Raw genomic sequence first — 15,753 nt, 5'->3', positions numbered from 1 at the left:
TGAAAAAGGTTAGCTGTCACTGATATATAGAGTCTCCTGCTTGGGCAGGAGGTTGGACTAGATGACCTCCAAGATTCCCTTCCGGCTCTATTCTTATTTTGAAGTCACTCAATGGCAAAGCCTTGGGTTCACTCTCTTAATTCTCCTGTTTGCCTCGTTAATGCTAAAATGCAGCCCCCTTAAAGAGTTTGGATTGGATGTTCTCCGCTGCAAATTCTCGGGCTGCCTTCTCTTATTTGTTTTGAGGGAAACCAAATCAAGTCAAAATTCCTGGAGGAAACCTGGGTTGGTTCCAGTTCTCTTCCTTCTCCTCCACCAAGGAGCTTCTCCTGGGATTTTAAAAAAAAAAGAGCCTCCTGGAGGCCAGATGCAATCGTTGGCATCTGGTGGGATCTCTGGAGCAACTTCCCAGCCAGGAAAAGACCATATTCCTCCAATGTTCGACCAAGATCGTCTTCGAGGCAGGCGAGGCGGTTGGCCCAAACCCCTTTCCCGGCTTTGGAAGCCGGTGGTGAAAACGGAGGTTTGTGCTGAGAGACGCCTCCGAATGTTTTTGTTTTGTTCCCCCTTTTGCATGTTTTCCTTTCCGGCTTGTTCAAAAGAATAACATTCGGCCGCCTGGCCTGCTTGGAAGGCTGGGATGGAGCTGCAGTTGGAAAGAGGCTCCCCGCAATGACATTTATGGCTCTTTAAAGCGGGTCCAAAGGGGGAGCGTGCGCATAATAGGCAACAGGAGAGGGAAGGAGGACACATGCTGCTAATAAGCCGTGTCACAACAAAGGTGGTGGGTGTCTGTGTGGAAGCCTCTTGTCTGCTCTTTCTGGAATGATGGAGATGTTTGGTGGGGTAAGAATGTCTTCCATAAATAGACTGCGTGATATAGACGATCCTTCGTCTCTCCTCCTCTCTTCCCTTCCTCCTCTCCCTCTCTTCTCTTTCCTTCCTCTCCTCTCCCTCTCCTTTTTCCTCTCCTTCTCTCCCTCCTTCTCCCTCTCCTTTTTCCTCTCCCTCTCCTCCTCTTCTCCATCTCCTTTTTCCTCTCCTCCTCTCCCTACTTCTCCCTCTCCTTTTTCCTCTCCCACTCCTCCTCTTCTCCATCTTCTTTTTCCTCTTCCTCTCCCTCCTTCTCCTCTCCCTCTCCTTTTTCCTCCCCTCCTCTCCCTCCTTCTCCTCTCCCTCTCCTTTTTCCTCTCCTCCTCTCCCTCTCCTTTCTCCTCCTCCTCTCCCTCCTTCTCCGCTCCTCTCCCTCTCCTTTTTCCTCTCCTCTCCTGCCTTCTCTTCTCCCTCTCCTTTTTCCTCTCCTCCTCTCCTGCCTTCTCCTCTCCCTCTCCTTTTTCTTCTCCCTCTCTCTCTCCTCCTCTTCTCCATCTCCTTTTTCCCACCCTTCTCCCTCTCCCTTCCCTCCCCCTCTCCCTCTCTCTTCTCTGTGCTGGACTGCACCACCTGTGATCCCCACTGACAAACCCTTACATTGATCTCAAGATAATCATCCCATCCCCGGAACTTTACAAACCACAGCTTGTGGCTTAGTGTTGTATGAATGAGGCTCCTTGAAGTTTGGAGAACAAATCATGATTTATCATGAGGTGTCTTTCCTTTGTAAGGAAACGAGATCCTGTATATCGTGGGCAGATCTTTCCTTCCTATGTGGAATTCCGAAAGGGAGGCCTGCAGGGGTCTCTTGGTTGGAGGCCTTTGTGGGAAGGGCACACGGCCCTCTCTCCAACCCAACTGACTGAGGCTGCCCTACCTCTACCCTTCCTTCGCAGATTATCCTCAACTCCATGCACAAGTACCAGCCCAGGCTGCACATTGTCAAAGCCGACGAAAACAACGGGTTTGGCTCCAAAAACACAGCCTTTTGCACCCACGTCTTCCCAGAGACGGCCTTCATTGCAGTGACCTCCTACCAGAATCACAAGGTAAAGGGGCCGGTTTTGGAAAAAGCTTTGCCATCAACGACGGTGGAGGATAACAAGGGTGCAAGGAAGACCCTTCCTCCATTCCTTTTCAATTCCCTCTTTCCTTCCCTCCTTCTCTCTTCCCTCTCTCCTTCCTTCCTCTCTTCTTTTTCAATTCCTTCTCCTTCATTCTGTCGTCCCTCTCTTCTTCCTTCCTTCCTCTCTTCCTTTTCAATTCCCTCTCCTTCGTTCTCTCGTCCCCCTCTTCTTCCTTCCCCCTCTTCTTCCTTCCTTCCTTCCTTTTCAATTCCCTCTCCTTCGTTCTCTCGCCCCTCTCTTCTTTCTTCCTTCCTTCTCTCTTCCCTCTCTCCTTCCTTCCTCCCTTCCTTTTCAATTCCCCTCCTTCGTTCTGTCGTCCCTCTCCTCTTCGTTCCTTCCTTCCTTCTCCCTTCCTTTTCAATTCCCTCTCTCCATCCTTTTTTCATTCCTTCTCACTTCCCTCTCTCCTTCCCTCCTTCTCTCTTCCCTCTCTCCTTCCTTCCTCTCTTCCTTTTCAATTCCCTCTCCTTCATTCTCTCGTCCCCCTCTTCTTCCTTCCTTCTCTCTTCCCTCTCCTTCCTTCCTCCCTTCCTTTTCAATTTCCTCTCCTTCGTTCTGTCATCCCTCTCTTCTTCCTTCCTTCCTTCCTTCTCTCTTCCCTCTCTTCTTCCTTCCTTCCTTCTCTCTTCCTTTTCAATTCCCTCTCTCCTTCCTTCTCTCGTCCCTCTGTTCTTCCTTCCTCCCTTCCTTTTCAATTCCCTCCTCCATCCTTTTTTAGTTCCTTTTCTCTTCCCTCTCTCCATTCCTTTTTTCTTCTTTCCCTCTTCCCTCTTTCCTTCCTCCCTTCCTTTTCAATTCCCTCTCTCCTTCCTTCTCACTTCCCTCTCTCCTTCCTTCCTTCTCACTTCCCTTCCTCCCTCGCTCCCTTTTCAATTCCTACTCACCTTCCTTCCTTCTTTCATCCCTCTCTCCTCCCTCCCTCCCTTCCTTTACAAATTCCTCCTTCCTTCCTTCCTTCCTTCCTTCCTTCCTTCCTTCCTTCCTTCCTTCTTTCTTTCTTGTGAAAATCATGATCATGGTGGCTTGTGTGACAAACCATGATTTAACACAATGGAACTTTTCAGAGTTGTCTTTTAATAAAATTCGTAGACAGAAAAGGTACCATCGCATTTCCCTTCCCCTCATTAGTAGTGACTGTAAATGAACAAGGCTCTCTTCAAATCTTTCTCTACTTGATCTCAAAATGTATTGACCCAACATTGGACCTGATTAACTTTTGATTAGGAAGCCACTTGAACATTCTAGGGCTGTAAGCTGAACAATGAAGAAGAAAAATGAAGAAATTTGAAGGAAACCTGAATTTGGGGGGGAAAAATTAGAAGACAGTACTGGGAACAACTATGATTTATTTTATTTTTTTGCCAAGAAGTTTATATAGATGTATGGATAATGTCATCAGCTCCACTTGATGGAGATTGGACCTTACTTTTTAAAATGAGTAATAACTCTCTGTTTCTTTACATATTATGCAAAATATCTAAGTAATATCTACAGGTAGTCCTCGATTTACAGCAGTTCATTTTTTGACCATTCAAAGTCACCACAGCACTGAAAAAGGTGATTTATGACTGTTTCACACTTACGACTGTTCCAACATCCCCCATGGTCATGTGATCAAAATTCAGCCACTTGGCAACTGACTCATCTTTGTGACGGTTGCCCGGGGTCACGTGATCCCCACCTTATGACAATCAAACGGGGGTAGCCAGATTAATTTAACAACTGTGTGACTAACTTAACAACTGTAGTGATTCACTTAGCAACAACAGCCACAAAGATCCTGAAATGGGACAAAACTCACTTAGCAAACTTCTCACTTAACAACAGAATTTGTGGCCCTACGTAGAGCCGAGGTGGTGCAGTGGTTAAATGCAGCACTGCAGGCTCCTTCAGCTGACTGCAGTTCTGCAGTTCGGCTGTTCAAATCTCACCGGCTCAGGGTTGACTCAGCCTTCCATCCTTCCGAGGTGGGTAAAATGAGGACCCGGATGGTTGTTGGGGGCGATATGCTGACTCTGTAAACTGCTTAGAGAGGGCTGAAAGCCCTATGAAGCGGTATATAAGTCTAACTGCTATTGCTATTGCTATGTCGCAGGTACTTTGTTACTACAACATCAAAAAATGAACTTCAGTGTATAATTTAAGGTGTGTGGCTTTATCTCAACCACATCGTCTTCAGGAATTGCAAGGAGAACGTATGGAAAGGGGTAATTTTCCTTTGCGTAGCCTTGAGCTTGTAAAAGGAAGAAGGCATTTATGCTTATAAATCTAGAATGCACATGATATGAGTTACATCTTCTTGGCACTTCTGGCATGGAAGAATTAGTAAACCTACAGCAGAAAAATCAATGTTCTACAAATCAGTAGGGAAATATCTCAAATTCCCAGACAGTCTGTTCTTAAAATATGAAGCATGTTTGTCAAAAGGCACCGCCTAGCTGATTTTTGCTCCTTTAAAAGAAGGCGAGCCATGAAAAAAAGCCAGTGGAAAATGTTGGAGCATTAAAATCTGATTTAAGAATATAGAATAATAGGGTTGGAAGGGAACTTGGAGGTCTTCTAGTCCATCCCCCGCTCAGGCAGGAGACCTGATACCATTCTGGATAAGCATAACATAAATATGTAAGACAAGTGCTTGTCTTGCATATTTATATTAGGTGAGGTAAGTTGCATAAAGTTACGTATTTATAATATGTGAGACTGTTGCTTTGCATGTACAGAGAGCTTCTACACTGGAGACAAATTCCCTTTGTGTCCAATCACACTGGGCCTTCTCTTTCCCTTTCTCTTTCTCTTCTCTTCTCCCCTCCCCTCCCATTCCATATTTTCCCTTCTCTCCTCTTTTCTTCTCTTTGTTAGATTTCCTGTCACACATTCCCAGGGCCGGATTTAGATGAAAAGAGGCCCTAGGCTATTCCACTTTTGAGGCCCTTTCACCTCCCATTTTTAAGTTTGTAAATTACATGAGAGACAATAAAATACATCATTACTGTGATATATATCAATATATATCAATATATCAATATATATATCAATATATATATATCAATATATCAATATATCAATATATCAATATATCAATATATCAATATATCAATATATCAATATATCAATATATCAATATATCAATATATCAATATATCAATATATCAATATATCAATATATCAATATATATATATATCAATATCTATATCTATATCTATATCTATATCTATCTATCTATCTATCTATCTATCTATCTATCTATCTATCTATCTATCTATCTATCTATCTATCTATCTATCTATCTATCTATCTATCTATCTAGTTGGCCTCCCGACGGAGGGCGGCTCTGCTCTGTGGCAAAGGAAGCGAGGCCAGCCTCCTCGCCTGCTGCGCTCAGCTGCCCGGCTCAGCCCCCTCACCCTCACCTGCCTGGCTGTTGGTGGGCTCCGCGTCGACGGGGCGGCTACTGGGAGCGGCCGCGCCTCTCGCCCGACCGCCGGTGCCGGGAACGTGGGCGGGCTCCCCAACTGCTGCGGCGCTGGAACGATCTTAACCAATACATTTTTATGTTTGTTTATTAGTCATATGCGTAGAATTTCTCCTTATTTTCGGTTCAGTGTTTTAGTGTTCACTGTTTTTAGAATAGTGTAATTTTAATTTTGCTAACAATTTGAATGTAGGCCCCTCTTGATCTTGAGGCTGAAGCCTAGTTAGCCTATAGGAAAATCGGGCACTGCACATTCCCAAGAAACAAAAAGGGGTTTACAAGTCTAATTAGAACACAAAAGCCATGCAACTTGTGGCTTCCCAATTTTCTTCCACAGAAGAAAACAGCGGTGGGGAAATTCTCACGGGTGAGCCTTCCACGTCTAGAGAGGGTGCTGCTTGATTGTCTTGCGTCCCGGAGATCTTTCTCTCCAAACATGTGCAGTTGAGGTGTCATCATGCAAAACATGTGCTTTATCACAAGATCAACAGCTTGTTGGGATGAACTTCCTTTTGATAACGGGAGCTGAAAAGTGAAGGTGGTTTGCTTCTTAGAGAAGAAAATTGTTTTGCGTTGGTCTGGAGAACAGAATAACGGAGTTGGGCGGGGTCTTCTTCTAGTCCAACCTCTTGGCTCAAGCAGAAGACACTACAGACAAATGGTTGTCCAATCTCTTCTTAGAAGCCTCCAGTGATAGAGAACATACAACTTCTGGAGGCAAGTCATTCCATTGGTTAATTGTTCTCGTTGTTAGGAGATTTCTCCTTAGTTCAAGGTTTCTTCTCTCCCTAATTGTTGTTGTTGTTAGTTGCGAAGTTGTGTCCGACCCATCGTGACCCCATGGACCCCGTTCCTCCAGGCCTTCCTGTCCTCTACCATCCTCTGGAGTCCATTGAAGCTCACGCCGATTGCTTCGGTGACTCCATCCAGCCACCTCTGTCGTCCCCTTCTTCTTTTGCGCTCCAACGTTCCCAGCATGAGGCTCTTCTCCAGGGAGTCCTTCCTTCTCATTAGGCGGCCAAAGTACTTGAGTTTCATCTTCAGGATCTGAAATTAATCTCCTTGATTAGTTTCCATCTATTGCTTCTGGTTCTGCCTTCTGCTGCTTTGGAGGATAGCTTGACTCCCTCTTCTTTGGGGCAGATTCCTCATAGATGATTGATGGGCAGCTGCTGAACAAGCTTTGATTCCCCCCCCCTTTCTTTCTGGTTCTTCATTGCAGATCACCCAACTCAAGATTGAAAACAATCCCTTTGCAAAAGGATTTAGAGGCAGTGACGATATGGAATTGCACAGAATGTCTCGAGTGCAAAGGTAAGTCATTCTTCAGTGCCGTATTTCTCAACTTTTGGAAACTTGAAGATATGTCGACTTCAAGTGCCAGAATTCTCAACCTTTCACATCTACCAAATGTCAAGTAAACATCTGGAGGGACCCAAAAGTGCTTTTCCAAAAGGCGACTGAACTTCCTTGGTGGTGTTTTTTTTCCTGAAAACGTTTCAGCTTCTCATCCAAGAAGCTAGAACAGTGTTTCTCAACCTTGGCGACTTTAAGTCCTGTGGACTTCAACTCCCAGAATCCCCCAGCCAGGGGATTCTGGGAGTTGAAGTCCATAGGACTTAAAGTCGCCAAGGTTGAGAAACACTGAGCTAGAAGAAGTCAGAAGATTCTTGGATGAAAAGTGAAACGTTTTCAATGAAATCACCAAGGAAGTCCAGCGGCCTTTTGGGGAAGCACCTTTGGGTCTCTCCAGATGTTCGTTTGACATCTGGTAGATGGGACGCAGGGGATCAGGGGCTAAGATGCTGAGCTTGTCGACCAGAAGGTTGGCAGTTCGAATCCCCAGTGCCACATAACGGAGTGAGCTCCCGTTACTTGTCTCAGCTTCTGCCAACTTAGCAGTTCGAAAGCACGTAAAAAATGAAAGTAGAAAAATAGGAACCACCTTTGGTGGGATGGTAAGCGTTCCATGTGCCCTCGGCGTTTAGTCATGCCAATCACATGACCACGGAGACATCTTCAGACAGCGCTGGCTCTTCGGCTTTGAAATGGAGATGAGCACCGCCCCCTAGAGTCGGGAATGACTAGCACAGATGTGCGAGGGGAACCTTTACCTAGATGGGAAATACAGTGGATTCTCAGCCAAGGTTGGGAGTCTGATAAGGGCAGCTTTTAACATCAAGATGGGTCCCGAACACTGAATGGGATTGAATGCAAGGGGAGGTAATTGAGTACATGTGGCGGAATGATGGGACTCAAAACATTTCCAACTGAAATTAAACCCAACGTCCTTTCCATGGCCCCATTCCCTCTTCCGTACTGGAAACAAAGCAGGGCTCATGTCAGAAACAAACTTTGGACTTTCCCTGAAAGTTTCGTTGGGTGGAGGGGGTGGGTGGGAAATTATGAACAGGTGGCTGATGCCGATGCCAGCTTATCCTTTGGCCTTAATGGAACTTCGGGAGAGGATGATGTTGAACAAAAGGCCGCCATCCAGGGTGGGAAAGATATTGCGTTCCAAACAGAAACAGCCACATGTTTCTAATTGGACTAAAATGCTCTAGCTTTCCTTGTATATACATTTTATAGGTTTCCCTTTTGAGGAAGGGGACGGCCGGGGAAATGGTAGCTATTGGGGGAACACAGCTGCACACCTTATGACAGATTCTTCCTTGGGCAAAATCTTCCTTCCGAGGGCAAACGGAGTGCAGATTTGTGGTTTCTTGGCGAAGCACAACATTTTCCTACCGTGTTTCCCCGAAAATATGACAGGGTATTATTTTCTTTTGAACCCCCTGAGATAAGCGCTTGGCCTTATTTTTGGGGAGGTCTTATTATTTTTGAGGTGCAGGAAGCAGCGAGCGTGGTCAACTCATGGCTGCTGCTGTGTTGCAATATTTCCAGGGAGGGCTTATTTTTGAGGGAGGAGTTTATTTTAGCGCATGCGCTCAAAAGCCCGATTGGGCTTATTATCCGGGGAGGTCTTATTTTTGGGGAAACAGAGTATACAGTCCGTCCGTTCATTTAGTGATCGTTCATAACGACAACAGCGCTGAGATAAGTGACTTAGGATCATTGTTCACACTTAACAACCATTGCAGCATCCCGTGATCAGAATTCAGAGGCTTAGCAACTGGCATGGACTTAGGACTGTTGCAACGTGTCCCCACTTGGGGGGGTGTGTCACGTGATCCCGTTTTGCGACCTTCCGACAAGCCAACAGGGGAAGCCAGATTCACTTAACAAATGGGTGACTCACTTAAAACAACTGCAGGGGATTCACTTAACAACTGCAGCAAGAAAGGTTGGGAAATGGGGCAAAACTCACCCAACAAATGTCTCGCTTAACGACAGAAATTTTGGGCTCAATTGTGGTCATAATCCGAGGATTACCTGTGGCTCATGTCCAACTATTGTCCCTCTTTTTTTGCACAATGCTCTGCTCTCTTGGTTATGCCGGCAGTGCCTGGTTTACAATCATTCGTTTAGTAACCGTTCAATGTTATAGGCAGTCCCTGACTTTCGACCCCACCCCCTCCAGAATTTCCATTGCTAAGGCAGATGGTTGTTAAGTGAGTTTTGCCCCATTTTATGCACTTTGTTGCCTCAGTTGTTAAGTGAATAACTGCAGTTGATAAGTTAGTAACACGGTCGTTAAGTGAATCTGGCTTCCCCACTGACTCGGCTTGTCAGGAGGTCACCAAAAGGGGATCACGTGACCCCCCTGGAGCATTGTGATGTCATAAATACGAGTCGTTCGCCAAGTGTCTGAATCTTGATCGCGTGTCCGTGGGGATGCTGCAATGGTCGTAAGTGTGAAAAACCATCATGAGTCAATTTTTTCAATGCTGTTATACAGTAACTTGGAATGGTCTCAAAACAAATTGTCGTGAGTGGAGAACGACCAGCCCTCTTTACTCAATCCTCTTCGTATTGCAAGTTGTCAGTCTTGTTGTACGCGGGACATGTTGGTAGTGAGATCTTGCCCGTTTAACAACTGGTTTGGCAATTGTGTGTTTTGCTGCCCTGTGTGTGTGCAGTTTAATCAAAGCTTGCCTTCCACGTTACTTCTTGGGGAGTAACACAGCTGAGGCGCGTCAATCTGCTTTGCTGCGCTAACCAAAGAGAGGATATAGGTACCGTATTTTCCGGAGTGTAAGACGCACCGGAGTATAAGACGCAGCAAGGTTTTGAAGAGGGAGGGGGGGAGAGAAGTTTTTGCATTCTGCAAACCTCCCAAAAACGGTCCGTTTTTCATGAAAATGTGCCCATTTTGTTTTTCAAAAAAAAAAGAAGTGCATGAATAGCCCTTAGGAGGCTTGTAGAGTGCTCCTGCAGAGTTGGGGTGGGGCAAAAACAAGCACAAAAAAAAGGCCCATTTTTTGTGAAAAGGGGACCATTTTTTATCAAAAAAAGGCCATAGAGAGCCTTTAGGAAGCTTATGGAGTGCTGCGGGGGGCAAAAAAATGGGCCGTTTTGTGCTCATTTGTGCCCTCCCCAGCCCCCAGGAGCTATCCGAAAGCCTCCATAAGGGTATGCACAGCCATTTTGGTGAAGGGGGCAGGGCTTCGGGAGGCAAAAAAATGCTGTATTCAGTGTATAAGTTGCATCCAGATTTTCAGCCTCCTTTTTGAGGGAAAAAGGTGCGTCTTATACTGTGAAAAATACGGTAAGTAAAGTGCAAGGGTGGACCAATCGGATTGTTGGAGCTACCAGTTCACCCAAACTGGTCCGGACCAGCTGAATCCCACCCCTGGTTAAGAGATTTTGTTGACCTTGAAATGAAACTTTCTTGGTTCCCCCAAACCCTACATGGATGCCAGCTTGAAATGGAGAATTGCTTGTAGGACAAAGTTTCCATGACATTCATTGTAATCTTGCTGTTGTTGTTTGTTTTTGCCTTTGATTTCAGCAAGGAGTATCCGGTTGTCCCCAGAAGCACAATCCGGCAGAAAGTGTCTTCTAACCACAGTCCCTTCAGTGGCGAAGGCAGAGCTCTCTCGGCTTCTTCTAACCTTGGATCCCAGTTTCAGTGCGAGAACGGTGTCTCTAGCACTTCCCAGGACTTATTACCACCTGCGAACCCGTATCCTGTATCTCAGGATCATGGGCAAGTTTACCACTGCACCAAGAGACAAGGTGAGTTGGAGTTTTAGAGTAGGGATGGGAATGGGAACTAGCTATGTTTAACTAAGGGGTCAGCCACCTGTGGCTCTGGAGCCTCATGTGGCTCTTTTATCCATCTGCTGCGCCTCCCTGTTGCTGGTCAGCTGCACAATTGATAGGGCTTTCAGTTGGGACAGGTAGAGGAAAAAGAAAGCCGCACTAGGAGGAGACTCTATGGTGGGGGAACCGGACTTCCTGTCGGCTCCAGAATTGAACGGGGGGCTTCCGGTTAGGACCTTTGTGGCTCTTTGAGGGTTTAAAGTTGCCGACCCCTGGTCTAACCTAATAAAAAGAAGGACTAAGGCGAAACATTATAGCAGTCATCCAACGTTTGAAGGGCTGCCACAAAGAAGAGGGAGTCAAGCTATTCTCCAAAGCATCAAAAGGCAGGATGGATGGATGGAAACTAATCAAGAAGAGAAGCAGCCTAAGACTAAGGAGGAATTTCCTGAGAACAATTAACCAGTGGAACGGCTTGCCATCAGAAATTGTGCGCGTTCCATCACTGGAGGTTTTTAAGAAGAGACTGGTCAACCATCTGCCTGAAATGGCGTAGGGCCTCCTGCTTGAGCAAGGGGTTGGACAAGAAGACCTCCAAGGTCCCTTCCAACTCTGTTATTCTGTTGTTGACCCTCATGCTATCCAACTGTTTCCTAAAAATGTTTTGGCTGGACTGGAGAGAAGTGAATCAATGCAAGCTTTTTCCATCCTTCCGCCCCAGAGCTGAATTTTCAAGTCTTCTCCCATTTGAGTCCTTCTACGTTTCTTCATTGTCTTTTCTCTCTCTCTCGGGTTCTGTTTCCCGTCTAGCAGAATCATCTTGACTGGCCTTTCCGAGCGTTTCAGCCCATATTACAAACGGCAGCATAGATAGAATACAGAGAGGTGACCCCACAGTTCTACAGAAGTTGAATCTACATCCACGGAAGATAACTGGTGCCTGGGCTACAGATAACTTATCAGGTTGGGAGGCCTTAAGAAAGGACCTGGGATTAATTCCAATACTTAAATAGCTAATGGCAGGTTATTTTGGAGGGGTGAAATTTATAGCTATTCTGAGAGATTAGCCAGGCTTTTCAGAGAGTTTGTTGGCTGGCTGAGCCAATTTGGAATGGAAGCACACAGGGGTGGGGGGGGGACGGGGGACGAGCATTTGGTAAACTATCGTTTTGAAATCTTTTTCCTAAACACCCTGCTTTTTATGGCGATCCCTGATTCAAGCTTTTAAATCTGGACGACTGAGAATCTTCATGGACAATATTTGGGAAATCTTCAGTTTTGAAAAAAATAATAATCTAGAAGTCAAATGTTTCTGATCATCATTTCAAGAACCGGCAGTAATGCCGGGAGCAACCCACCATGGTAGACAGTCTAAGGTTAAAATTATGGGGGTTTCAGGATGTAACAACAGAGTCAGGTAGAGCATTCCAGGCGTTGACCACTCTGTGGCTGAAGTCGCATTTTCTGCAATCAAGTTTGCAGCCGTTTACCTTGAGTTTGTAACTATTGTGAGCTTGTGTATTGTTGTGGTTGAAGCTGAAGTAGTCGTTGACAGGTAGGACGTTGTAGCAGACAATTTTTGTCTTAGATCAGACCTTAGTTGGCATAGTTCTAAGGTGTGCAAGCCCAAAATTTTGAGCCAGGTAGCATAAGAGGTTCTACTGTGAGCAGGGGAGTGGAGGACTCTTCCCGTGAAATACCTCTGGACTCCGTCGACTGTATTAATGTCCGAAATACAGTGTGTGTTTTTGTAAGGTGGGGACAGAAAGAACGTTGGAGAAATGACAAAACCAGATTCAGTGGTTCGTCCTAAAGCGCCCTCCTCCTAGCGTTGATTCTCTTTCCCAAAGAAGCAACCGCAGAGATTTGGGGAAGGGGCAGCGACAGCGGTCTCTGGTTGGAGCCATCCTGTCAACTTTGAAAACCATCCATCATTGGTCTCCAGCCATCGAAGAGTGATAAAGACATACCAAAAAAAAGAGAGAGAGAGCTTTCTTTTCACTTTAGGGATTCCCACTTGGTGGGTGGCTTCCTGCCTTCTCTCCTCGCTCACTTTATCTCATTTCCTTGCATTGTCATAGGCAAGAGGGCTGTCTTGCCCATGGTGCACTCCCCCCCACCTCTTAGCCACATAGATCATGCCCCATCCCAGGCGACAATAACACAGTGTCTTCTTGCTATCTCTCCGATGGCTCAGGTTGGATGGGTAAGAAATGTCTCGTTTATCAAAGTGTCAGTTCCCTTCTTGGTTGGGAATGTCTTCATGATTCTTTTGGCTGCTGCTGCTGCTGCTGCTGATCTCTTTTATGCATTAAACATGAAACTCAAGTCAACTGAAGGTTTAAAAAATGTATCATAAATATCATTGGCTGGCGCTGATGGTTGATACTGGTTGCTGCCAGCATCCTAGGTATCAACCAAGTTTTATTATCTTCTCTCCTTCTTCTTCCTTGTTCTTTTAATTCCTTTTTCCCTGCCACTTCTCCTTCTTCCCCTCCTTCTCTCCTTCCTGCCTCCTCTTTTTCTTCTCATTCCTTCCTCCTTGCCTCTCTTCCTTCTCTTCCTTCTTTTTCTCCGTCCTGTGTCCTTCTCTTCCTTGTTCTTTTAATCCTGTCCTCCCTGCTGCTTCTCCTACCACTTCCCCTTGTCCTCCTTCTCTCCTTCCTTCCTTCCTTCCTTCCTTCCTTCCTTCCTTCCTTCCTTCCTCCCTCCTCTTTCTCTTTTTCTTCTACTTCTCATTCCTTCCTCCCTGCCTCACTTCTTTCTCCTCCTTCTTTTTCTCCTTCCTGTGTCCTCTACTTCTCTTCCTCGCTCTTCTCATCCCTTCCTCCCTGTCGCTTCTCCTTCTCCTCCTTCCTGCCTCCTTCTCCTCTCTTCCTTCTGGCTGTGAAATCCAGTGCCCAACGTGCTTCTCCATTTGTGTCTCCCTCAGATGACGAATGCTCCACAGCGGAGCTCCCTTACAAGAAGCCCTACATGGAAACCTCCCCAGCAGAAGAAGAAGCCTTCTACCACCGCTCCAACTACCCCCAGCAGCAAGGACTGAACAGCGCCTACAGGACTGAGTCCGCTCAGCGCCAAGCCTGCATGTATGCCAGCGCAGCCCCAGCCCCGGAAGCGGTGCCCAGCTTGGAGGACCTCAGCTGCAACACCTGGTCCACCATGTCCTCCTACAGCAGCTGCACAGTAACTCCGATGCAACCCATCGACAGGTTGCCTTACCAACATTTTTCAGCTCATTTCACCTCGGGCTCCCTGATGCCCCGCCTTGCCACCGTGGCCGCTCATCCCTCGCCCCAACTCGGGGACACCCATGCCATGTTCCAGCACCAGACCTCTGTTCCTCACCAGCCCCTCGTCCGGCAACAAGCCGGCATCCAGTCTCCTCCTGGGAACTTACAGCCAGCCGAGTTCCTCTATGCCCACGGGATGCCCAGGACACTTTCCCCGCATCAGTACCACTCTGTCCACGGGGTGGGCATGACCGCAGAATGGAGCGAGAGCAGCTAACAAGGGAAGGGACGAGCCCTGGTTGGACTGAACGTTCACAGATAAGCACTCGGGAGGTGGACCGCCAGGCCCTCTTCTCTGGCTGAGACCGTGGGGGTGGGATCACCTCTGTTTTGGTGTCTCCAAGCCACGGACCATCACAAGCACGTCTTTGCCCTTTCCTGTGATCTCCTCACTCAGCCGCCCGGGTTTCGCATTGGTACCAACCTGTCCCCTTCCATGGTTTTTGTTTGATTTTTGCTCCCAAGTGAGATGTCAAGAGCTTCGTGGCTCCTCTTGATCTCCTTTTGACAGGGTGAGGTGGGAAGAATAAGAGTATATGGAAAGCTCCCCTTCTCCTCACCCCTCTCCTTTCTTTTTGGTGTTGATATTGACAATGTTCTGTAATAAATGATAATATATAGCCCTCTCCATATTCATTTCTTTCTCTGTGTCCTTTTCAGCCTCTCAATTAGATGTCTCTCTCTCTCTCTCTTCACAGGAGTTTTATAAGCCGCAGCTGAAATGAGTTGTGACATACAACTTTTCGGTTGTTTCTCTTTATTTTCGTTACAGGTCCTCTTAGTTTAAATCCATGATCCTCACAGTTGGCCATGTTAAGATGGGTGGACTTCAACTCCCAGAATTCCCCGGCCAGGAAAGTAGTGCCGGCAATGGAATTCTGGGGGTTGAAGTCCACCCATCTCAACGTGGCCAACTTTTAGGAACACTAGTTTTCAAGGCTAATTAAAGGTTAATAAAAGATTTTTAGTCTGATTTTTTCCCCTACATTTCCCTTTCTTTTTATTTGATGTCAAACGTTGGAAAATATCAGAACAAAATTATCGTTAAATATACCAGCCCATTTTTTAATACAAGATCTGAGTTGGATTCAAATCATTTTATAACCGTATGCCTTAACTGTTTTGGGCAACAGTTTAGAAGGAGTTTATCATTTTTTAAACATTTTTATTCTCCACTCCACCATTATATGGTTTCTCAACCTGGAATAAATCCGCTTATTTATTTATTTTCAAAACCAGCTATAAGATATTCTAGATACTATATTTGCAGTAATTAAAAGTTCTTGTTAGCAGTCATCTAAGATAATTTCCAAAATGTATACCATCTAAATTATCCCAGGTTAATAATCAAGTCTGACTTGTCTGAAATGGTATAGGGTCTCCTGCCAGAGCAGGGGGCTGGACTAGAAGACCTCCAAGGCCCCTTCCAGCTCTATTCTATTCTATCTCAAGTTATTCAAATATTTGGCTGCCATCCAAAACGCCAGCCAGGTAAGCAGTCTCCTCTATACAACTTATGACCACAATTGAGGCCCGCATTTCTGTTGCTAAGTGAGGCCGTTGTTAATTTGCCCCCATTCTTTGAACTGTCTTGCCACAGTTGTTAAGTGAGTCATTGCAGTTCTTAAGCTAGTGACACGGTTGTTAAATGAATCAGGCTCCCCCATTGACTTGGCATGTCAGAAGGTCGCAGTAGGGGGATCACCTGACCCCCGGGATGTTGCGACTGTCATAAATATGAATCGGTTGCTAAGCGTCTGAATTTTGATCAAGGGTCAGATGAAACATGGCTATAAGTCACTGTCTTCGGTGCTGTATTAA

At 46.1% G+C, this 15,753-nt stretch overlaps 1 protein-coding gene across 3 annotated transcripts in view; it reads left to right on the top strand.

Moving 5' to 3' along the window:
• TBX5 (T-box transcription factor 5) overlaps positions 1-14,562 on the top strand; it is a 58,470-nt gene extending 43,908 nt beyond the window's left edge. For all 3 annotated transcript variants that reach the window (XM_087705666.1, XM_087705665.1, XM_087705667.1), the window contains 4 exons: positions 1,770-1,922; positions 6,696-6,787; positions 10,386-10,612; positions 13,572-14,562. In XM_087705666.1, coding sequence (XP_087561792.1) covers positions 1,770-1,922; positions 6,696-6,787; positions 10,386-10,612; positions 13,572-14,149 — 1,050 coding nt within the window. In that variant the 3' untranslated portion in view covers positions 14,150-14,562. The remainder of the gene's footprint in view (positions 1-1,769; positions 1,923-6,695; positions 6,788-10,385; positions 10,613-13,571) is intronic.
• Positions 14,563-15,753: the final 1,191 nt, after the last annotated feature.

This window comes from Thamnophis sirtalis, unplaced genomic scaffold (genome assembly GCF_051295495.1).
Source record: "Thamnophis sirtalis isolate CommonGarterSnake01/CBP01778 unplaced genomic scaffold, rThaSir2_p1.2 scaffold_2, whole genome shotgun sequence".
NCBI lineage: Eukaryota > Metazoa > Chordata > Lepidosauria > Squamata > Natricidae > Thamnophis > Thamnophis sirtalis.
Note: the sequence above shows the minus strand (reverse complement) of the source record. Positions and strands in the feature narration are given on the sequence as shown.